The sequence below is a fragment of the Coccinella septempunctata genome, chromosome 6 (genome assembly GCF_907165205.1).
Source record: "Coccinella septempunctata chromosome 6, icCocSept1.1, whole genome shotgun sequence".
Taxonomy (NCBI): Eukaryota; Metazoa; Arthropoda; class Insecta; order Coleoptera; family Coccinellidae; genus Coccinella; species Coccinella septempunctata.
The window spans coordinates 16,200,426-16,225,359 of record NC_058194.1 but is presented as its reverse complement, the minus strand read 5'-3'; the positions used below and the strand labels follow the sequence as shown (position 1 = coordinate 16,225,359).

General features: G+C 34.4%; 1 protein-coding gene across 3 annotated transcripts in view; it reads left to right on the top strand.

Moving 5' to 3' along the window:
* The window catches only part of LOC123316085, a 74,161-nt gene extending 49,331 nt beyond the window's left edge, over window positions 1–24,830 (top strand). For 2 of the 3 annotated variants that reach the window (XM_044902054.1, XM_044902056.1), the window contains 3 exons: window positions 18,764–19,063; window positions 19,183–19,320; window positions 19,603–24,830. In XM_044902054.1, coding sequence (XP_044757989.1) covers window positions 18,764–19,063; window positions 19,183–19,320; window positions 19,603–24,363 — 5,199 coding nt within the window. In that variant the 3' untranslated portion in view covers window positions 24,364–24,830. Of the gene's footprint in view, window positions 1–8,089; window positions 8,362–18,763; window positions 19,064–19,182; window positions 19,321–19,602 lie in introns of those variants that run through there. The other variant, XM_044902055.1, reaches the window with a different exon arrangement.
* Window positions 24,831–24,934: the final 104 nt, after the last annotated feature.

Here is a 24,934-nt window from a genome sequence, read left to right as displayed (position 1 = left end):
TCTGTGTCCTGAAGTCAAGTTGATAATCCTTCTTGATGTTAACACTTCACTGAATATATTGACTCTAGCATTATTTTTGAGAAAAAAAAAAATTTAATCGTGTCGAAGCTTTATTAATGACGAATTAATGCTTTTGCAATGGTGCACGAAGTTATATCAAATGGTTCGAATTCGTTAGTTAAATTTAAATCGGTTAAATTCGAGAAGATTTATTACGAGCATATTTCGAAATTTCTAATGATGTGTGAAACTATTTCACATTCCAAATCTAAGTCAAGTACTTATCTCCAAGAGGAACACGCGTGAAAAGTTATGCTAGATTAATAGCTGAAAAACCCCAATTTAGAAGTGACAGAAACAAATCTACGTCAATTTGTTATTTTAAGCTGTCTCTAATGAATGATCCGTTTCGGGTTGTGGAAAAAATAATCCATCCTATTCAAGAAAGAATGGAGTATTTAGTATTTTACTGTCAGATAGATTGTTTTTTTTATAGGAATATTAAATAGATCGGTTGTCTGATTTGATATTTCACAGTGTTGAGCTATTTTTGAAATTCTTCTGTAGCGGATCTCAATTTTGGACAAATGAAGACCATATTGGCACCAAACAAAACTTAAAGGAAAATATTCATTCAGTTCGAAAGTTGAATATCATATGGAAAACGAGTAAATAAATTCGAAAATTTTTATCGGCTGTATTGGAAATGAATAGTTTGATGAGATGACATCAAAAAATCAGAACAGTGCTGACTTGATATACGGCAGTTGTAGTTGTCCGTAATTATATAATAAGTTTTTTCAATTCTGCAGCATCTCTTTTAATTTAGTTAATTTTCCATTATTTTATAAGCTATAAGTCAAAGTTTATGATTCAGTGTTCTTCAGTATGAAGTTTATCGATAATATATATTACTGTCATTACGAAATATTCAGTATGAGGTGTAATCTAAAAAGATTCCAAGCAGCATCCTAACCTTGTGCGTAATATGCATCACAATGCATTCAGATATAATGCTAGAATAATTAGGTATATTTGCAAGAAAAGAATAATAATAGGAACAGAAAATTTCAAAAAAATTATTATTACACCGTTTGAGATTCACACATAGGTAAATATCTTTTTTGCTGTAAAAGTTAAAGAGAAGATGTATTATATTTCAACTAAGTACCTATTTATCAACTCAATTGTGATCAAGTAAGTAGAATGCCTAATCCTATGTTCAGATGTGTAAAATGTTATAACTTTAATATCAAGTGAACGTGATTCTCATGAGCATTTCTTGGAATTCCATGCTTTCGAAAATATTATGGCATATTTATGAAAATAAACTTTTTTGACGTGTTAGCGAGAGCAATTTTCTGTAAACTCAGTTTGATTCTGGAAACATGAACGTCTAAGGACCAATTTTACCAAATGGTCATTAACTCCGCTTCTTAAACTCAGATTGACGTTCAAACAAACTGTTTCTAACATTGACATCTGATTTACCTATGAAGTAAAGTAAGGAGGGTGAAGAAACCACAAAACAAACAGACACTCCGTTTTAACATTTTTGACTGAAGTTAAGATACGTCATCGATATAAATCGATATGAATGAATAAAATTGTAGATATAAATCGGCATATTTCCAGTTACGTTAAATCTCGGTTTATATCCTTGGTGAAATTGGCTTTAAAGCTAAATCTTCTCGACATTTGTCAGTAGATGATCAAACTAGGAATATTATTTCATGAAACTATTCCGAGCATTCCTCACTAATTCATTTCATCCAAACATGTCACTCTAGACAGTTTGAAGCTGCATGCCTGTTTTATGTTCAAGCTAATGGATGGGGTGGATATTCCACGGTTCTGAAGACCTTATGATTTATATCTTTGGAACGAGATTTCTTCTGTTTTTTGTGATCTATGATTTCTTTACTGAATACTTATATGAGAAAATGTTACAAGTGAACATTATTCTTCGAGAGCTATTCTTGAATATTCGGTATATGATGAATGTGTAATCAAATATCAGAAATGAATGATGACGCACTGAATGCCATTTTTCATTGAACAATAAAACATCGAATTCACAGGGTTGAATTACAAAAGAGCCAATAACTTTGAAAAGCATGCACCTTCTTTGGTCGAAATTTTGGATCATGTTTGGCCACTATTGACCAGTTTTAACGTTCCAAAAATTATATTCACTAATTCATTGGAGATGACGTATCTACTGAATATGTTCTATATTCGCTACATATTCACACAAAAAAAACCTATCACGACATGATTTGATTCAAGCTCAATCAATTTAAAAGTTATCCAATTTTGAATCTGGAATCACGTTCAACAATATCTGTCGATTCAAGGGAGCGCATTTGAAATGAGATCAAATGAACTTTTTTATCATCTAGATTAAAAAATGAATTTTAAGAACAGATTACCAAATAATGAATCAGTGTGAACAATTTGTAGCATTCTCAATATTATTAATTCATTTAGTTGATTGAGCCATAAAAGTAACGTAATTCATGAAATACAATTTTAATTGTTCATCCACTTTCTAATAAAGCATCTGCATTATTCGGGAATACTTAGGTGCTCTGTGTCTCTACATTGTGGTAATTATTCCCAACAGTACCAATACTTCGAAATCGAGAAAGAGTTTCACACACAGATCACTGAATTACTGTAAAAGCCTAAATGGGAAATGGGAATCACTGAATTTCAGAAGCGTAGGAGCAGAGGTGATTTGATCGTTACATTCAGAGCCCTAAACGGATTTTTCGGTGTTGACCTGTCCAATCTTTTTGTCCTGAATCCACATAGTCACCTGAGAGGTCACCATCTGAAACTATACAGAGAGCAGTTCAAGACAAGAGCCCGTCAACAATTTTTGTCCAACAGAGTTTTTGAAGAGTGGAACAGACTGCCCATCGAGATCATTGCCTCCCATACCGTGAACTCTTTCAAGAATAGTTATGATAACTATGGCTGAGTGTTGTTTGTTACTTACTGTTAATTTTTTGTATTTAATGAGTTATATAGGATTACCTCAACTCATATCATGTAAGTAAGTTAAACCATTATTCCATCCCTGTATATTATAGGAATGTACAGGGTTGGCGATAAGACGGAAATGAAATCAATATTTATTCAACCATTATCTAAAAATTAAAACGCTGAAACCCTTCAATCTATTTCTAATAACCTTCAAGTTCTGGCAATAAAATTGAGCGTTTTTCTTCAACCCCTTAGTCATATAAGGGCTCGTTGCAAAAGCTAACGGAAAATGAAGGAATCCCAGCATAATCTTTCGTTTTGTGGTTATCCGAAGAAACAAAATTCGCTTCAAAAAAAATAAAATTAATAGTTTTTGAACCAAAGAAGACAAATGATAGGAACATGTTTCAACCTATTTAAAAAAGTAAAATTGGATAAAGTTACGTCTTAATTTTGAGTTATTGGTTGAGGTACTATTACTTATTACATAATTTATTTAATTTTTAAGACTTTTGTGTTTCTTCTGATAACCACAAAGTTAGAAAAAGAAACAAAAATTATGGAGTCATTCCAATTTCGTTAGCTTTTCGTAGCCCACAACTGGTAAATGTTTCCATTTGAGAAACGGAAGTTGGGTGGGGTTGTTGCGGCTAAGGGGTTGAAGAAAAACACTCAATTTTACTTCCAGAAAATGAAGATAATTAAAAAATTTTGACGGGTTTCCGATTTTAAATATTGAGTGTTGGTTGAAGAAATATTAATTTTATTCTTGACTTATATGCCCAACCCTATATTGATCAAGTACGTATAAAATATATAGTACATAGTAGGCATATGAATGAGTGGGGGGACCAGCTGAGGAAAAATGGTATGTAAAATAAAAACATTCTTGATTATTTTATTTCCGTAGTGAGGCATGTAGGTATATTAATAAACGAATCGAATAAAATTCATTACTAATTCCTACGTTACCTCTGATACGTAAATTGTCATGAAAACAACTCAACCAAATCGCTGTCACGCCCGTTTTAGACATGTCCCGGAGAAAATGGACCATTAATATCGCACTGTTTCTTAATGCTTCCTTTTTCTAGACAAATTTAACACGTTTCCATTTTTACGACTTGAAGATGTCTATGAGTAATATCAGTTTCTTGCTTGGCGCCTATTCCAACCCACATTTGTAGACAATATCTGTGGCTTTAAATCAGATTGAAGGACTGAAATGTTATAAAGAATATAATTGATAAAAGCAAGAAATAGCTTGATGTATTACATATTCTATACATTATTTCCAGAGTTGTTTTTAGCAGAAGTTCTTCATTGTGTAAAATTCCACTTGCAAAACATAAATCTTGAGGAAACACATTTCATCTACATCCGAATATTGCTAACAACTGCATCTAAAGAGTAAAAATCTATTGTTATCTATTTGCTCTCCCACGTTATACAGGTGAGGATATAATCCCAATTCTATGGCGCCCTTTGCAGTTTTGAAAATTCAGGTAGTCAGACGTTATTCCCACGCATGTATTCTGGAGTCATTCGCTACGGATTTTGTCGAAGAAAATACACGTCAGGAGATTTTCAGCTTCCAAAAATAATAGAATTTTTGTTTCCTATAATTGGTGTATGTTAAAAATTTCTCTGTCATACCCAAAAAAACCACTCATTATACGGGGCATTTCATAAACATTGCGATTGCGAACAGATTCCTGTTCTCTGAGTTATTTGGAGTCTTAAAGGTCCTTTGAGACCTTGTCCGGAAATGCTTCGTTTCCAAGATACAGGGCTTTGAAAGTATTCCCAAATAAATGAAGAATTCCTCGATATTTTCGAAGCTGATTTCGACTTTATATATTTGAACGATATTTGATAAAAATGGATACCTCATTGAGGCGATTTTTTCACGTTTCATACCTCATCTTCAACAACTACAGTGGCGAACGAACTGGCTTTCATGTTTTTGAAAAAAAAATTGTACGCCAGTGCCTTTTTGTTATTGAATTCATTTCAACAATTCTTATTCGATAATAAAAGAAGAGAAAAAAATACTTGACGAAGTTTCACATTTTTTCTTCTTATTCAATTGGGAAAAAAGAATTTCATTACATGAAAAAGGTTTTCAAAAGAGTTGTTGAATACAGCCGCCTCCAAATATATCAAGACGTTTCGAAAATATCGAGGAATTTGTTATTCATTCGAAAAATAGGTAAGGCCTTGTGGTCGAAGCATTTTCGAATCTTTCCGACTCCAAATAACTCAAAGAATAATACGCTGAATTCGTTTGCAATGTTTATGAAACATCCTGTTTAATTTCAATTTTTTGTTTCCTAATCACATATTTATTTCACCTTCTTGAATGGGTGGCGCCATCATGAATTTTTGCCCCGTTTTAAAAAAATCATAGATCCGTTTCTACGATCTAGTGTCATTCGAAGAAGGTCGAGGGTTTTAGAAATGATGAAACTTACTTCCTCTTTCTACTGAAGGAATGATGGTTGTGAGTGCTAGCCTCAAATATGTCTGTAATATCTTATGGAAGTATAATGATTAATAATTGATAAATCTCAAACAGGGCTAGTTACCTACTATTAAATAAGGAGCATTATGTTCTGCCTTTGTTCTTGAGACCACCGCCTCCTAGTATGAATATTCACATGGTAAAAACTAGATCTCATTGTTCTTCGTGATCTGGCGACCTCTTGAGTGCGAGCGATTTTCCTATAAACCAGTTCGCTATTAGGAAAAATCATCTGGGTAACATAAAAGGAAAGACGTTATGTCAACTAGCACGACATATTGCATTCAAACGTTATGGCGGTAAATATCGTTTTTCAACTTGTTTACCTAAACTTGCAACCAACAAGCTCGCAAGTTCTTTGGTCCCATAACTTGGACTACGAGCACTGCTCTCACAAGTCATCACCAAAGCCAACTGTGTGATATTTGAAAATCACAATTTTATTCATATTTTGAACTTAAAAGTTTCAATATATTTTCTGGCATTTAAAGGTTTAACATTGACTTTCTGAATTATTGAGAAGAATTTTAGGCTCACAACTTTATGTTTATTACCCTCGTCGACAAATCACAAATGATAGGAAGGTCTCCTTTTATTGTAGATACTTTTTACGAATCCTTTAAATGTCGAACTTAAATGATGGAAAAAATACCTTCAAAAACCGTTTTACTGCAGTTATATTTTCGTCACAACACCACAATATAGAAGGACTTCGTAGAAAATGACAAAAAATTACCTTGTTTCCTTTCACTTTTGGTGATAGAAATCGTAACATTTTTCCCATTTCCTCCAAATGAAGTATTGCAAAGTAACGGACTACTTCATCCAATATTTGCAGATTGAGGTATCAATCTTATAGATTAGCAGTTATCTAATTTCATTTTCATCTCAAGGATTTTATGATCGAAATATTAGCCAAAATTTTAAGTGGGTAATCAGGAATTCACATTCCATAGACAATTTCAACCAATTCCTTATCTTCAAAATTCATCTTATTCCTCGAGATAAATCCGCATCTCACATAATTTTTATCGTTGAAGAATATTCACTTTTCCTTTCAATTTCTTGATAGAGGTACCTATCATCATATTCATTAAACGCAATTTATTGATGAAATCCATTTCAGTATAGGATAAAAGAATATAATTTATGCAGTTGTTCAGTTTGAATGGGCTTTCTTGAATTTGTCTAGATGTTCCTTTCATACAATATTTATAACTTTGTTCAGAAAGTACATACTTTCTGTGTAATTATCCAAGGTCCGCAACTGTTCCAGATACTCTTTGCTTAACTCTACCCAGCAGGTAACTCAAAAGTGGAAAACTCTCAAAGATCTATATGAGTATGAAGCCTGAACAGTGTTATATTTCTCCTCAAATATAATATGATTATTGATTAAACATATTTATTTGACGAATTTTGACTGAAAAACTAGGAATCTAAGTTACAGCGTCGAAATTTTCATTGATCTTTCACTTTTATAAAAGAACTCGGTTGACTATGGAAATTTGACACATTCCACACTGTATAGTACGAAAATGTGGTGGGTGAACCTTATTAACGTTTATACAAACTGATTGAAATCTAGTTATTTGCATGGAAAGGACTAGAGATCAGTTTTTAAATATATTAATTTTGCCATGGAAAAAAATTAAATTATTGACACATAATATGCAATTGCTTGAGAGAAGTAAATGAGTGAAGTAACTTCTCCTAGATGCAAATTTGGAAACCTCATTCTTTGAAACCATGGAATGTTTGTCAGAAAAAGAAAAAAATTTAAATCCAACTGTCTAAAAAAACGAAGCAGCACACTAGAAAACACTGACCTATTCTAAAAAATTTTGTGATACATATTTTGATATCTAGTATAGTGTAGTACGACAATTCTTTCATTCCGGATACGCTTGAGAATTTCAACGAAATATCTCTGACCATTTATATTTCATCGAACGAAACGTGAGAAAAGTAACCATTCTTGGCACCCATATCTCAGAAGGGTTGCAAATATGCAAATTTGACCATATGTTTCTTCAATGACAAGAAATCACCTCCTGCATTTTTCCCGCATCTTTTGAAAACATCCTATCTTCCCCTTGACAACGATTGCAAGAAGAAGTTGAAGATCTAATCTACAATGCGATAAAAATGCCTGATAATGAATAATATGCATCAATGGAATATGCGTCGATACCTATAGAAAAACATTTAAAATATTAGGAATGTAAGTAAACAGTTCTTCTAGGTACATAAAAAATTCTTTTTCCTGAAATTCGTCTCTTTTCGTCATATTCACCATGAAAATCATGTTCCAAAACCCTAAAAAGAGATATTTCTGGCCAAAATTTCATTCTTATTAATCATATTGGGACCATCAAGCTCGATAAATCTTTTCGACGATGCGTAAACGTTGTCAGATGAATCTAACCTCCAGTTCTCAGTTCTTCGATATACCTTCTGGCTCTTGTACCTGGCTGGTAAGGAAAGCCATGATTGTATCTCGTGCACCAAGCATCGAAGCCGCGCTTGTTGTAAAGGAACTCTATCGAAAGTTCAACGCAACTCCATATACCCATTTCAGTTCAACTTCTTGACTCACAGCAACAGGTAGCATGAGAGTTACCGATAAGAATTGCGCCTTTAGTTCTTTAATTGTTATTATATGGTGATTTTTCAATATGATCAGCAAATTTCGGTACCGGAAACCCGTGCAGAATGTTGCGAAACCTGCTGTTATCACAAAAAATGTTAGTGATGAAACAACTAGTGAAAAGAGTGAGAATATCAAAACAAGCGGGTCACCAAGCGCACCTGTTTTGGATGATACTATAAGGAAAGCCTTTAGGGTACGTATACAACTAGTTCAGGCATTTAAACCGTGCGAAGATTTTGGGCTGAACAGAATGAGGTTACATTCACATAATGTGAATAGGTACTTTTTTTCCTTTAGATTCCTTCCCAATCGACTAAAAGTTTTATTCAAGAAATACTATATTTCTCTTTGTCATAAAGTCATGCGTATTTAGAATGATATTATACAATATAAAAAGAGACCCTTATCTTAATCTGCTACAGGAATTAGTATCATACGTTTTTTTTATTCATCTATAAAAATCGGCTACTTGCTGTAAATCAGTAGTTTTTACACTATCCATAGTATCCTTCGAAATGAATATAAACCATAGTCACATAGCTGTGCTATTTCGGATTAAGGCCCTTTCATCTTGCATGAGAAATCTTACAAAAATTACTGTTCTTAAGGGTATATTAACAGTTGACCTATACCCCTCCTCCCGGATTGTCGAATGAGTGCGAAATCATATACACACTTAAGTAAGTGAAGGTTGCTTATGTGAGCGTATCTAGCTCGTATGTATAAAAATGGGTAGGTTGAGAAAAATATATCAAAGGCAGAAAAGAAAGGATTTGGTTGAAGGATAAGATGTAATACGTGGGTGGATATATACTCCATAGTCAAATCTTTCAGGAAATTAAAGAGAGAAGGCGTTCAATTTCAAGCAATTCTCTTTGGATATCATCATAAATATAGAGAATAGAATTGTTCTCAAATAAATGCTCAAATAAAAATGATAGTACCAAGTGAAAAAGGATCAGTGAGTATTGACTATTGAACCAAATGGTTCGATACCCAATAATACGACTAATCTATGCGCATGAGATCATGATCACAGAAACAATACTGTTCACCAGAAATTGTGCCTCTAGTTATTTGAGCTTTATCGTTAATCTAAAATTATCCGTATTATATTGACTAATCGATTTCTGATAATAAATTCGAGATTGAACCAACGCTATAATTTGATAGTGTTTTATGGAAACACATTAACCTTTTTTATACCTTGATCATTACTCATTCTTCTCATTATGCTAACGAATAACAACATAACGCCACAGTGCCACAATCTCAGAAATAGCATCTTATGCAACAAGTTAACCTTCAACTCCCAAAGTATTGATGAGTGAAGATATTTTTATTCAAACTTATTATTTAACTGATACACAAGCAGAAGGGTTAGTTTGTATTGCACCTCATCGTTGAGACACCAATACCTCTTTCTGTAATGACTAGGACCACTGAGTATTGAATTTTTAAGCCTATAAGTTAACCTTTGACTTTGACTCATAGCATTACTTATAGTCATAGACATAGAGACATGGACTGTGCCTTCCCTTTATATCTATGCATGAAATACGGTCAAAAAAAGTGACAGAGAGAAAAACACGTCGGGAATGCAGTTGTCTTTTTCTAGAATTTTGATTAGTCTACACTCACCTTAATGTGAACAAAAAAGAGAAAGGTATATCCCGACGAGCTTTTCTCTCTTTCTAATAAATAGCCAATTTCATGCTGGCATTGCTCAGTCCATGTCTCTATGTCTATGCTTATAGTAGTGACAGTGACATCCGAAATGCAGATGTAGTATTGGTAGTCGAAATCTGAATACTCCCTAATAATTGAGCCCGCTAAAAAACTGTTGCATCAATTTTTGTAAATATTTCATTGCTAAATGAAGAATAGGTAATAAATGATGTCTGCCAAAGGATAATCTTAGATAGCTGACGATTCTTCAATTGAAATATTTAATGGTATACAGGTTGATTCGCAATCCGCAATGAGCTATTTGAAGTTCATGGAAAACTAATTTTCAGTACGAAATTAGGATTAGCTTTCAATTAGTCCATCACTGTGAATCACCCAGTAACCTATGGTTCTAATTCACTTATTACTGGAACAATATTATGCTCATCTATTTTTGTTCATGTATCAATTGTGGTCATTGTGGAATGCTTTTATAGAGTTGACTTTTCTCATAACCCAAAGAAAAAGTCCAAGGGTGACTTATGACCTCGCTTATGACATAATATTAGAGGCCAACTATCATCACCGTTTCTTGGTCTATCAGGAAGTTTGATTCCGATTAAGAGTAAGACTAAAACCAATATTATTCAATACAGGATACAAGCTTTTAGTGAACATCCAACGATGCCTCTAGATTTCTTTTCACCTTACAATTGACATGTAAAGGCAGTATACAAATTTTTCATGTTATGCAGCGAAAACAGTTAAAATAATATTCAGATTCATTTTAACTTCAACATCTCCTGAAAATAGAAGAAGGTCAACAAAAAATTGATATTTTCCAGATCAATTCGCGTGATATTATAAATAATAAATGAAATTTTTTGTCTCTAGAAAATACGGTTGGGGAAAATTTGGTTATCAAGTATTTCAAACATTCCAGATAAACGGCTTAATTATATAGAGCAATTTAGTGCTGAAGAAGCGATCAAACAGAACCAGTTTTCTTCTAAACGAAATCGATGAAGAATATCCGCTGCTCTCAATTACTGAAATATTTCAAAACCATCGATTTTATGAGCTGACCTCTTTCACCCATCATCAGAAATTTCAGTGACTCAAGTGTATACGTGGAATGCCTGAAGAACTGAATCACCACCGTTGCTTGTTGGAAGTAGCAGACCCATGAATCACCCGAAGAAGTTGCTGCTATCTTTCACCTAAAAAACTGCGGCTAAAATTCCCATGCCTATCTTACACAATTCCATTTTCAATGGAAAGGAAAACATTGACACTGAGTTCTGGGACTTTTGGATAATTACTCAGATTCAAACAATGGCCATATCCCATGGGAATTTCCTTTCTTCTTGCCATTCTAGTGGCAGAATGGCGGACGTAGTTTTCTGATTGACGGAAGGATGTAATCTCGATTTGAAATCTTCGTCTTAATTGTTTTAATTATTTGAATTTGTTCCAACTAAATACTGCTTTTTAGGCTGAAGAGAAAAACTTCTTTAATTTCTTGATTATTATAGTTCAAATGCGGTTCAAGATCGCACACGTATTTGGTTATATAACCAACAAAGAACCATAATAGTTATTTATGTACCAAGGATGGAAAACTGTCCATTACAGTCGAGCTTGAGGCGTAGCTGAGGATTGCAAGCAGGCGAGACAATATAGACATTTTTTTGCCGAGGAGCATATTATATTTTTTTGTCGACCACACAAACCTTTGTGAAAATAAGAAGTTACCCGTTTTATGGCCTCATCTAGGTGTCCGTAATTGCCAATTCCCTGAGTTCTGGTGAAGTGTTACTGTTATCCATATAGCTATCATTCTTGATTATACTGAACACTAACATTCAGAACACGTACCTAATTCACTGGTAAAATGTAGCCGATTTCGTGAAGAATTAATTTGACAACATCAAATGACAGTTATTTTCACAGTCACTTATGTTTTCATTAAATTCTGTAGTCGCAAAATTGATTCAATCGCCCCTGGATCTAATATATTGCTTAATGACGAAAGCCGGACGAAAAGTAAATCAGTATGAAAAGTAAATCAGAATGAAAAGTGAATCAGTACGAAAAGTACTCGCCTTCAAACATAGTCGACTTTTCGTTTGAAAATTAATACCTAAAATGCCATTTTTTGTTCATGTCGACGAAAAAAAAATTATTGGAAATATTTCAAAATCCAATGGACGAATTCAGAAAGGCTTGCCATCCTTGTGAATGAAAACGTATTTTTTTAGATTCTATTTGTCTTTTCGGTTGGCTTAATCATTTAACAATTCTTTGAAAAGCTTCGGCTATCAAATCCAAGTGATGATATAAAATTTATCACATTTCATACTAAATTTTTTTTGCAAAAACTGATGACAGATTACGAAATATTTCTTTTGTATTCTATTCGCAGTGCCAACGCCTATACTATGTTTCAGGCTTATTCATTTTCTTTTCGGAGACACTGTATAAGAAGTATTATTATGTATATCCAAACTCGCAAACAAAAACTGAAGAACTTCTGAGACTGAGGTACCTTGGACAATCAGTACGATAAAACGAATAAAAATGAAATGGAATGAATTCTTTCGATTTTGTAAACAACTTTTCGCATTCCATTCGAACTATAGTTGGAATTAATGTGTACAAAATCTAATTATCTAATACATAATACATATATCGATTATTATCCTTGATCACAATAGTTATAGGGAGAACGGAAATATATTATATCAAGGCCAATTATTGTATTTCCAATGATGTAGCAAACAATGCATTGTTAACTTTTCGCTTTTCAATCAATACACATTCCTTAATGAGCACAAGCTCTTGATAAGCAATGGAGCTCTCGATAAGCTAGGAGAAAAACCAAATACTGAAAATATTGAAATAATGAAAAATGAACTAATTTCCACACTTTATTCCATTTATAGCTTGATCTAAATATTATTATCAATGATGCTTCTAATTATTAAACATGCCTCAAATTCTTTCAACAAAGTTTTTTGGAAATCTTCTCAGAAGTTTTTGAGAAAAGATAGGTATCTCAGAGCACAATTGGTGAACAGATGGAAATCCAAGACCAAGTTTCTACATTTTGGAATGTACAAAAAGAAGTTTAGGAAACGAAAACTTTATGGAACTACAGTATGCAGACCACATGTTGCGGTATATTCATACAATAACCTTAACCTACCTTGAAATTAACAGAATTAAGCCATATATATCGTTTATCAAATGAAACAACTGAATATTCGGTTGAATATTGTTACCCTAGGTATACAGGATGTTTACTAAAGATGCGACGAAAAGCAGTTTACCTTAACCCACCTGAAGATGCTATTGTGATAGGGAAACACGTGTCATGCTAACTCATGCTAGTGAAATTCATATAATTGTGTTTTTAGTTCAAAAGACAAAAACATTCGACCCAATATTTATGTTTTTGGACAAGGAATGAAGGAATCCCTCCAGCATTTTTACTGCACCTTTAGTGAACATTCTATATAATGTACATGTAGAGGATCCTTGAAGAAATGTATAGAAGAACTTTTACAACATTCAAGATCTACATGTAAAATTCCAAGAAGATTTTTTTTAATGGAAAAACAGATCTTCTTTGTTTGATAACTAAGTTATCGTAATTTTAAAAATCCCGGAGGTTTTTTGTCATGTAAACTAAAGCTCTTATGCCTTTCGTCGAAAAGTGACAACTTATCAAAAATTACAAAAAATATATATTTTTTTCTTGAAAGTGCTCGAAAGTTCAAGAAATGACATTTATTGGGCATGTTCTACCAATAAGAAGGCTACAATATAGAAATCAAAGCTACAAAGGCACATACTAGCACAATGTTTTATTTCATTTTGTTATAAGAAAACTGCAGTTTTGCAATGAGTCGTTCTTTTCAACACATATTTTTAAAATAAAATTTTGTTTAATATAAAAGTACTAGTGAAAAATGGAACAGGGGTTGCATGTTTCAGTAATTTAATTGATAGAACATGCCACAAAATTCCATTTCTTCAACTGTCCAGCACTTTCAATGGTTCCAATAAAAAATAATAATTTTTTTAAACTCATTTTTGAAAGCGTGAAACATTACAGGGAAAGGCTTAAGAGTTTTAGTTTATATAAAAGGCCCGTTTTAATTTTCGACAAGAAATCACCCCTTAAAAACTTAGACACTTATTTGGTAACACCATGTATAAACAGATCAACAACAAAACAGATTACAAACTGAGTTTGGTAAAGGTGTATATCGAATATTTTTCCATGAATCTAATGATACCAATCAATTCGGTAAGACCATGAAGTGGGTAAGTTAGATTTAGATTGATATCAGTCATAATCGAAAATGACCAGAGGTACTGTCGCTTTTAAATACCGGTTTTCTTCTGCGATTTGTGCAAGCTATCCTGAGCATGAGAGACAACAAACGTGAATGGAAGCTATGACCTAACACCATTCGACCAAGTCCCGTTAGTTTGCGCAAAACCTACTTTTAGGTGGGCTTGCCCGTGTACTTCACCTTGTTTCTTATACCCAAAGAATACAACAAAAAATAATTCGCTTTGATAAACAAACGAAGATTTACTTATGTGTCCGAAAAACTGAATAGACCACTTGGTTTCGTCGATACTTCAATTTTGTTACAATTTTATCAAAAATAAATTCGCAACAAGTAATAACTAAAATTCAAACTCAACTTTCTATTGGAGTATGTTAATAGCTGTGCAGAAATCGATCGAACAGTTTAGAACTCATTATTTATTCATCCGTGAAATATGTAGGTGATAGAATTTTCGTTGAAGAAATAACTCTTGAAGATGGAGGGAAAGTGAATAATTTTGGTCAGTGTATTCGCATAATAATTGAGAAATAATGAACTATACTATTTTCTGTTAAATTTTCGTGGGCCATCATAATATGTTGGAAGATTTCAACAATTTTTATTTGAAGTAGATAGTGTTTTGATAAGGATCTCGCTTCCCCCACTCTACCAAAGCTTTCCACCCAAATTTTTGAAAACATGTTAAAATGATATTTTATCATTGTCACCAGTGTGTACTTGAACATTGAAATTACCTGAATTGCTCAATACATATTTCAGTTCATAATATTCAACGCTAATATTTCTTTTTACCATAATTCATCTAGTCCTCACTTGAAATACTCAAAGTACCCTTTTGAAGTGGAGATGGCAAAAACATACGTCAGTATCGAATGAATTATGGAAGAAAGTGTAAGAATTGCTTGGAGTTATAACTTCCAGCGAGTAAAGGCCAAATTGATACTCTTCCTGTATTCAATTCTGTATTTATTCTACATATCAGTAGGAGGCAATTCCATATTTGTCGATTCGAAGTCAACAAATATTTTGATTCTTGATTCCTTGGTATTTATTCAAGCTTCGTGGTACATTTATGTTCATCGTTGACAATCTTTTAGAAATGGACATATGTTGATTAGAAATCAATAGCAATAAATAATTATTAGATATGATTCAAGCTTCAAGCAAATATGATTTCTTATGTTGAGATTATTAATCTTTGGGCATTTTATATATAAATAACGAATAAAAATTTCAATGTATTTGTGAGGCAATGTTAAAAAACATTATTCATGAGTATAAGTGACCTACAAATGTATGTACTTTTCTGAGAGATTCAAGATTCCACATCAACAATATTTTTGCTTTGCTGATAGAGGTTTCGAAGAATTTTCTCCATATTGATTTGTGATAAGTGGTTCAATCAATTCTGAATTATCTTTATTTTTTCTCCGAAGTTGCAATGCCCCTCATATTATGTCATAATAACCACTTATAGCTCAATAAAGCGTGTGCAAATCGCTCACACCTAATGCTGGTTTAAATAGCACCAACATCATATAGTCCTATATCATTATCAAAGGTGAACAGAATAATTTTCACTCACGCAATGAAAAGAGGTGGATATTAAAAGGTTCAAGTTCTTTCCTTTGTTAACAATAAACCACTGTATCTCGATTTCACAACAGCTAGCCAGCCATTCTTTTCTCTGAACGTAGACATTTTAAGACACGAATCTTGATTAGTCATACCCTGAAAGTTTCTCTTCACCTCGTTCACAAAGCAACAATGGCCTCCCTCAATATGCTACAGTTCTCGGAACTGCTTCTGTTTCTACGGCACGACTCTGTAGATCTCGACCACTCGCTGCTCAGGTATTTCCGGAAGAATTTGCCCATGTCAAGATGTTGGGGATTTTGAGAGACAGCCTTCTAAAGTACCATATAGACGGCTGTGAATCTACCTAGTATACCGAAAGCACAGCAATGAATGTTAAATCTGATGCTTTTATTTCAAGCTGATTTGCGTATTCGTCAAATCAATTTTCACCGAATTTTTTCATTTTGATGCATTTGTGTAAACAAGAATATTTGAAATCGCTCAAAAAAAAAATGATCCAAAATAAGATCCAGTCGAAAATCAAAACTTGACTCTGTCTAAGATAATATACCGGAGGTTCGTGCAAAATTTGAGTGTTGCCGAATATTTTCGAAATTAAGAATCGTTTTCCATTATTTATATTTCATTTTCTAGGGATACGACCATACAGAATTTTGCCCAACAGTATTGGTACACAACTTGTACTGAGTTTCAATTGAATTGAACTATTTCTTCTTATTGAGCAAAAAATTTAATATACATACCTACAACAATATAATGATATTCAGATGCAAAACACCTGTCGATTTTAATATCCAAAAATGTTACGATCTGAATCGAACTAGCCTAGGCATCACTTGGGGTGCCGAAGAAAGATAGTCTCATTGAGGAAGGGTAGGGTAGGGTAGGGGCTGACCATGGTTTCGATCTTATTTGATGTCTTCAGAGCAACACAACTTCTACCTCAATGAGACAGAATTACCTGACAATAAAAGAGGGAATCGCTGCCATTCAGTTTTTAATTAAATTTTCCTCCCGCTACAGACCTCCTATTGATATATGGTTTTCAAAGACATTTCACGAAAAATGTAGTAGGTAGTTCATTGGACAAAGCCAATGATATAACAATTCTAAACGAAAAAGGAAATTATTTTCCACATTTCTCAAAAAAAAAACAAATTAGGCTTTGTACCAATATCTCAACCATTTCAAGCATTTTCAACCAAAAATAATGAAATAAAATTGAACGATAAAATCAGCAGCCCGAATCTTCCAAATGGAAATTCTCTATTCTTTCATTGTGTATCTTGTGAAGTATACATCTTGATTACTTCTTCAATCAGTGAAAATTTCCACGTTCTGGCAACACCAACTAGTTGAAATATTTTCTAGAAAATATTTCATAGCAGCAGCATAGCATAGTGTTCTGCTATTGTGTAACGAGAATCGGTTTTATTCAGGGCCGGCGTTAGGGGTGAAACAGTGAAGCGAACGTTTCAGGCGCCACTTTCTGAGGGGCGGCATGTAGGCTCAGTTTACCATCCGCCTTTTGGAATTTCATCTTCAATTTCAAGTATTCACTAGAATCAAATTTTTTTACGCTCTTATTCAAAATTATTCATGGGAAGAAGAAATGTGTGTATTATCATCGGAGCGGATTTTTTTTGTGGGGTGGGCGTTGTTAGTGATGAAGTACAGGGTGGGCAAAATTCGTTGTCTACTGAGAGGATCTCGAGAACTATAGCATCTAGAAGAAAACGGATGACTCATTTCCGAGCTCTTTTTCGGAGAAACTAAGAGTGGTGAAAACCGCAGCCTGCTACGATACTTCGCTTTTGAGTTTTACAATTTCGTAAAGTTCTCATAACTTTTTTGTCTTTGATGTCACAAATCTGAAACTTGAACTTTCTACAGGCACTTTTTTACTTAGAATCCACTGATGACCTCAAAATATTTTTTTTCATTTCGAATCATTAGGTGAACTTTAATTTTTTTAAATGAAAACTTTTATTGAATTTGTTATTTTTGAATTGGAAAAAAATTTTTGTCAGTAAATTCTACGTATGAAAGTGCCTAAGAAGGTTCAAGTTTCAGATCTGTAACTTCAAAGACAAAAAAGTTATGAGAACTTTCCGAATCGTCAAAATCTCAATTTTTGTTTATAACACGAAATCTAAAAATGATAGGCCGATTCTGTTTTCAGATTTTATTACAAAGCTATGACTCAAAGTCTTTTTGAATGAGAACACTAGATTTTTGTGCAATTTTCTGAAAGCTTAATTTTTACCGATTTCAAAAATATTTAACATCATATGGTTTGTATCAATATAAATAATAAAATATGATCAGAAACTTTTCTTCACAATATTTCTATGGTTTCATTTGGACGAGCATACAGCTTCCTATACCAAGAACAGCCTCCTTCCCGCAATGTCATTCTTTCTATGAATAATCAGTAAAAATTGAGCTTTCGAAAAATTGCAAAGAAATCTAGTGTTCCCATTCAAAAAAACAAAACTTTGGGTCATAGCTTCGTAATTAAAAATCCTGATAAAATCCAGTGTAAAATCAGTATTAGCCGAGATGTAAATTTATTTCGATATCCCTATTTTTAAAATTTTCCCTTATAACTCGAAAACAAAAGAAGTGCCCGAAAATGACTACTACTCTTGCTAGTTTCTCTATCTCCTCTGGTTTAAAAGCTGTTGTGCGAAATTTGCCCACCCTGTACATTTTATTATTGATATATTGATACATTTTGGCATGGGCGCCGAAAATTTTTTTGCTTCAGGCGCCGAAATTACTCGCGCCGGCCCTGGTTTTATTCCTTCTCAAATGCTGACGCATTCTAGAAAGTATCGAAAGAAACCGACGCCACCCAGCAGCCAACAAGCCAAGATCGATTTTTTTATTTTCTCAAGACTCCAATTTACCTATTTTATATTCCAGCAATAAAATAACATATATCTGTTTTCATTACAGGAGCTCTTCTCTCAACTCCAATTCTCGAATGAATCAGCTCTTCCACCAGATGCCCTCAGGAAGGCACTTGCTGAGAGTTTTTCTGACCAGCAGCGTTTCCAGCTAGGATTCATGGACGACGCAGCAGAATGTTTCGAGAACATACTGCTGAGAATTCACATGCATATAGCACATGGCGAATCCCAAGACATGTGCAATGCACAACACTGCATACCACATCAGAAATTTGCAATGACTTTGGTGGAACAAACAGTATGTGGTTCTTGTGGAGCAACGTCAGAACCGCTGTCATACACACAGGTTAGTTAATTGATCTCTGGAAAACCAAATATTTGGTTCATTTAAATTTCAATACCTTCTGAATAAACTACAAAAAAAGTAAAATAACTCACAAACAACTTATCTTTTTTTTTTTTCAGATGGTGCATTATGTATCCACATCTACACTAGTCTATCAAGTCCGAAATGGTAATGCAAGGGCTTCGCCTTATAACCACACATCTTTCGGTCAATTACTGAGGAAAGCTGGAAATATGGGCGATGTCAGAATGTGTCCGGTGAGTTATTATTTTTGTATTAGCTATTGTTTTATTACTCATTATAATGAGGAACATTTAGAATCTAGAACAAGAAAATATAGACCCCTGTAAAATGTGAATTGTTTTTGTTTTGAAATAAGTATGTATAGATGCAAAAAGCTAACAATAACTGTTGGCCAACTACAGGAGATTTATAGATGAAATTGGATACAGACATCGAGTGCCATACTAAAATAATCTTTTTCATTCGTATTCGTGAAATTGGCAGGCTGTTTCTTATACTATTCCTTTTTATTTCAGAGTCACTGTGGTGCTGTCATTCAAATCACAAGAACTCTGATGAACTGGCCCGAAATAGTATCAATTGGCCTAGTTTGGAATTCCGAAAGGCCTTCTCTAGAACATATAATGGAAGTATTTTCCACTATTGGAACCACGATGCTATTGGGAGACGTATTCACTTCTGTCACGGAGAAGAAATGGACCGAAAACTGCACTCATAATTTGGTTGGAGTAGTCACATATTACGGAAAACACTATTCCACCTTCTTTTTCCACACGAAACTGAGGGTATGGATTTATTTCGATGATGCTACAGTTAGACAAGTTGGTCCACACTGGGAGCAAGTAGTGGAAAAATGTAGGAAAGGAAGATACCAACCACTTCTTCTCCTGTATGCCACACCAGATGGAACTCCTGTCAATACTGAAAATGCTCCAAAACAAATCACTCAAATTGTTCCGCAAAAATCTTCGTCTAAAAAAACGAACCCTCCACAAAACTTCGTAAGACGATCTGTCACACCAAGCCCGGAAAAACCGAATATTGGGAACACGAGAAGAGCCATAACACCAAACCCAGACTGCGCATTGAATCAAAAACCTCCACTACCGAAACCATATAACGAGTATCAAAACCTTTCAGTAATTCAGAACAACTTACAGAATGGAAGCGACGTTCCAGATGGTTATGTTAGCCGCAAAGAAGCCTATGTCCGAAAATTAGATCTAGACGTTTTGAATAAACCTTCTGTTAACATTCACAGAACTCTCAGTAATGGGTCTTCATCTGGAATTGAAGGCATGTCAGATAGTATGAATTTCCCCAGGAGAAGGGACTCTGGTAATTGGAGTGGTGATAGAAATAGCGCTTCTTCTGCCTCGTCCACGACAATGGAAAATCCTTATTTATATCTAGTTGGAAAAGTTCCTCACGGTAATGTTCCAGAAAGCCCAACATTAGTTAAGAGTGACTCGTCTAGTGCTGGCAGCGCAATTTACGATGCAGGATACGATTCTTACTCTCTGTCATCCAACGATAGCTCAACGATGACTACACTACAGCATATGATGAAAATAGGCCACCTTGCTAAGATACCAGAAGATTATAATAATATCTCTGTCCAAGGTAATCAGAGTTGCGATGTTTTGTGCGACGAAGCTGATGAACTCTTAGTCAAATCTAGACAATTAGAAGACGAGCACGATTTAGTTCTTGCTTTAGCGTTATGCAATGCTGCTGCAACTAAGGCCAGAGCTGCAATGAACGCACCTTATAATAATCCTCAAACCCTTACATTAGCCAGAATGAAACACAACACTTGTATCATGCGAGCAAGAAGTCTACACAGAAGAATGACCCAAACAGCTCCTAACAAGGAAGCTGTTCCTCCAGAAATTAGACACACTAGAGAGGGGAGTAGTGGCAGTGGCAGACATTCTCGTCAAAATTCAAGAGACAAAGGTCAACACTCCAGACAGAACAGCAAAGAATTATTGACCAACCTCCCACAGCCTGATAAACCCACCCATAAAAATATAGAAATATATGCAACCCTCCCGAAGAGGAAAGATTTATTGAAAAATCGCATTGAAACCATAAACATTGAGGAACCATTGCAACAAACTCCAAATGAAAAGGAACCTTTAAAAGAAACGCGTAGTTTCTTCTCACGATCGAAACAGAAGGAAAGCAGTAAACGAGAAAAGCGCTCAAGAAGTGAAGACCGAAGTAAAAGGGTTGTAGAATTCACTCTTACTCCTGAAATCATAGATATCAAACCTAAAGTTAAGGAAGAAAAAGATAAAGAAAAGGATAAGGACGGCAAATCGAAAAAACAACATAAAATACGAAGGAAGCTATTGATGGGTGGACTGATCAAGAGAAAGAATAGAAGCATGCCCGATCTAACTGATGCCAATCCAGAAATGAAGTCTCCAGAAGTACCTCCAAAATTAAGTTCTGTGGACGATAGTAAAGTAGGTCTCAAGGAAAATGCTGACAAAAGTAAATCTATGAGTGGATATCTATCTGAAGGCCACCTAGAGTTCAGTCCAAACAACACCAATCCTAATTTGAAGAAGAGTAAATTGATGAAGAAAAGTTTTTATGCCAGCGCTGGCAAAATACTGAGTGTTCCGAAAGTACCCCCACCTCCACCTCTTCGTACCACTTCCCAACTAACTGCGTCAAAGCCTCAAATGAATGATGATGAACTAAGGGACTGCAAGAACGAGTATCAAAATCTGTATGAGCTGAATAATAGTATGAGCTACGACACTTCGATCTTAGAAAGGTTGAGATTCGAACAGCTGCAACAAAAATTCAATGATAGCAATAACAGCAACAGTAGTTTCAATACTAGTACAAGCAGTTATGGAGGCCAACCAACTACAGTAGTGACAACAGCTGATGTTCATAGGGAACCCAGAGGATCTATCGATCATTTAAATAGTATAGATCAGGTAGATTGTGCTCCACCTAAGCACCTATTGCAACCTTTGGATCTTCCTCCATATCCTAGTCCGGCAGGTTCAACGGTACATTCTAGGCAAGCAAGCGAAGATTTTCCTCCACCACCTCCTCCGCTAGACTTGTCAGCTCTTGATGAACATCTTCCGCAACCGTCACTTCCGCCCAGAGTTAGCACTGATAGTCTACAAGGCCAGTTACAAAATAAACGCGAACAAATATTTTCCAATGATACAACCAAACATCATTTGGAAGCTTGTTCGATAACTTCAGGAGGTGAAACGTGGCTCAAAGAACTTCAAGCAAAACAAGCTGCTCTGAAAATTAAACGAATAGAAAGTTTCACAAAGAAAAGTGATGGTGGATGTGATGTTGTGAATACTCAAAGATTTTTGCCAGGGGACATAAGCTTGAAAGCTGCATCCGTGAGAGATTTGACGTCTAAATTTGAAAATAAGAGGCCCGAACCTTCCATAGAAGTGCTTCCCCATAAAAACCAGCCAATATTCAATGAGGAATGTAGCAATAACCTGACGAAGAAACAAGAATCAGAGTCCATAGCTCCCGAACAAATTGCAGAAGAAATAAGGGAAGTAGAAAGGATCAATGCTACTTTACAAGAAACACTTAATTGTAATAAACAAAATGCCATCGAAGAACGTAAAAAAACTAAATTAGGGAAAAAGAAAAGTGTTTCATTCTGCGACCAAGTGATCCTAGTTGCTACAGCAGAGGATCAAGAAGATGATAGTTACATTCCAAATCCAATTTTAGAACGTGTTCTTCGTTCTGCCATAAATAAACCAGAAAGCAATGAAATCGAAACAAAAAACATGTCAGAGGATAGTGAGAAAGTGCTGAATAGTCTTGGTCAATCACCTTCGATGGAAGAACATAAAACGTCAAGTGAAAACTTATTCGACATCACAATGAGAAATACAATGGAGAATTCTAAAATAGCTAATCCCAACATTATCACTAAAATCACTAATCAAGACCCTCAGAAAGTTATTTCTCCAATACAATACCAGTCAGCTTACTCTAGTGTAGCATTTGCTCATAATAAGAATACAACGCCAAATGGTTCTATGCTGTCAAATGGTATTCCATCAATTCAGCCAACTTATTCGGTCAATCATTTTTCACAATATCCAACTGGTGCCTCTCAAAATCCTCAACTTGGTAATCATTTATACGATACTTATAATTCAGCGTATCCAGAGAATTCTGGGAACAGTATGCCATACAATTATGTTCCTCAAAATCCATCAACTCTCTCACAACAGCCGTCACACCCACAGCAACCACTTTACCCTGGGAATCCACACCATAACCAATATATGTTATACAATAATAGAAGCGAAAGTTTTGATCAGGTTTCACATCAAATCCAACAACATCAGCAGCAGCCACCGCAGATTCATCATAAACAACAGCAACTTCAGGTCCATCATCAACAACTGCAATCACAAATTCACAATCAACAGCAGCAACATCCCGTTCAACAACAGCCACAAGTACATCAACAAATCCCTCATCAACAGCCTCATTCATACAACTATTCTCTCCAAAATACTCATCAAACACCTTCTTACTTACCTGCTAGTGCCCATTATAACAACTCGTATCAACAAAAATCTCACCAAGTCAATTCAGCAGTTCCCAGTCTTCCTTTGAATTCTTATCCGTCCCAAAATATGTATCCTTCATCTTCTCAAGGATATGTAGGTCAACCAACACCTCAAAATCCTTACAGTAGTGAAGGTATTTCTCGTCACTCTCCGAATATGCAACAGCAAAATTATGGAAACCAACCTATGAGGCCCGCCTATCAACATCCACCACAACCTGTGAAAGCTCACACTCAACTCTCGAGGACTGGTACAGGTGTTTACCAGTCAGTTCCTTATTCCACGAAACAAACATCCAATCCTGTTTATCAAAGAGTCCCCTCTAATGATTACAATATGAATCAAAATCCTTCATATCAAAGGCTACCTTCGAGGACCTATGGGGCTGATCAGGATCAACAAAAAATGTACGATCCTTATCAAAGAGTGCCTTCCCCCCACAGTGAAAGAGACGCTTACAACCAAATATCCCAAGTGAGAAATTTTGACGGGAATATTGAAAGAACTGACCCCCTAATGCCCCAAGCTGTAGTGACTCCCATTTTAGTGAATAATGCCAATAACAGTATTCCAGACAAGACTAAGTGTAATTTGTGCAGAAAAAAAGTTGTAGTTTTAAGTAATTTATATTGTGCTGATTGCGAATATTATATGTCAAGATTCAAACCGAAAGTTTAATCACCTATTAAATTTTCTACTGATGTTCCAGAGTGCAATTACCCATAACTTAAAAATAAGTTTTAATTGCGCAAGCCTGCTGTACAAAAATATCATGAGTTTGTGATATTAGTTCTAAGTTTTCAAAATGTTTATACATAAATTTTTATGTTAAAAATGTTGTTTTACATTGGAGAACTTCTACAAAGAATTCTCCTGATTGAAAGTGTAGTACTCTGACCTAAATATGTTTGAATCTTGCCAATTTGATGTCTCAAATTAGTTAGTATTGATTTCTTTCGTTTAGGATAGCAGAGCTACTGAAAGATCTCATGAAAAAGTTAGATTAAGTATAATCTAAGCAAATTTTGATGAAGTTATATATTTTTTATAAAAATATATTTCTTCTGGAAGAAACTATATATTTTGTTACTTTTGTATCCTTAATTGAATGAAAAATGTATGAATAAAATTGTTGTGAATAAAAAGTGTTTTTCTTTGAACCGAGATTCATGTCAAATACACATTTCAAAATATTGCAAAAATAACTCTCAATTCTCTCAAATTATTTGTAAGAATTAAGAATACTTTC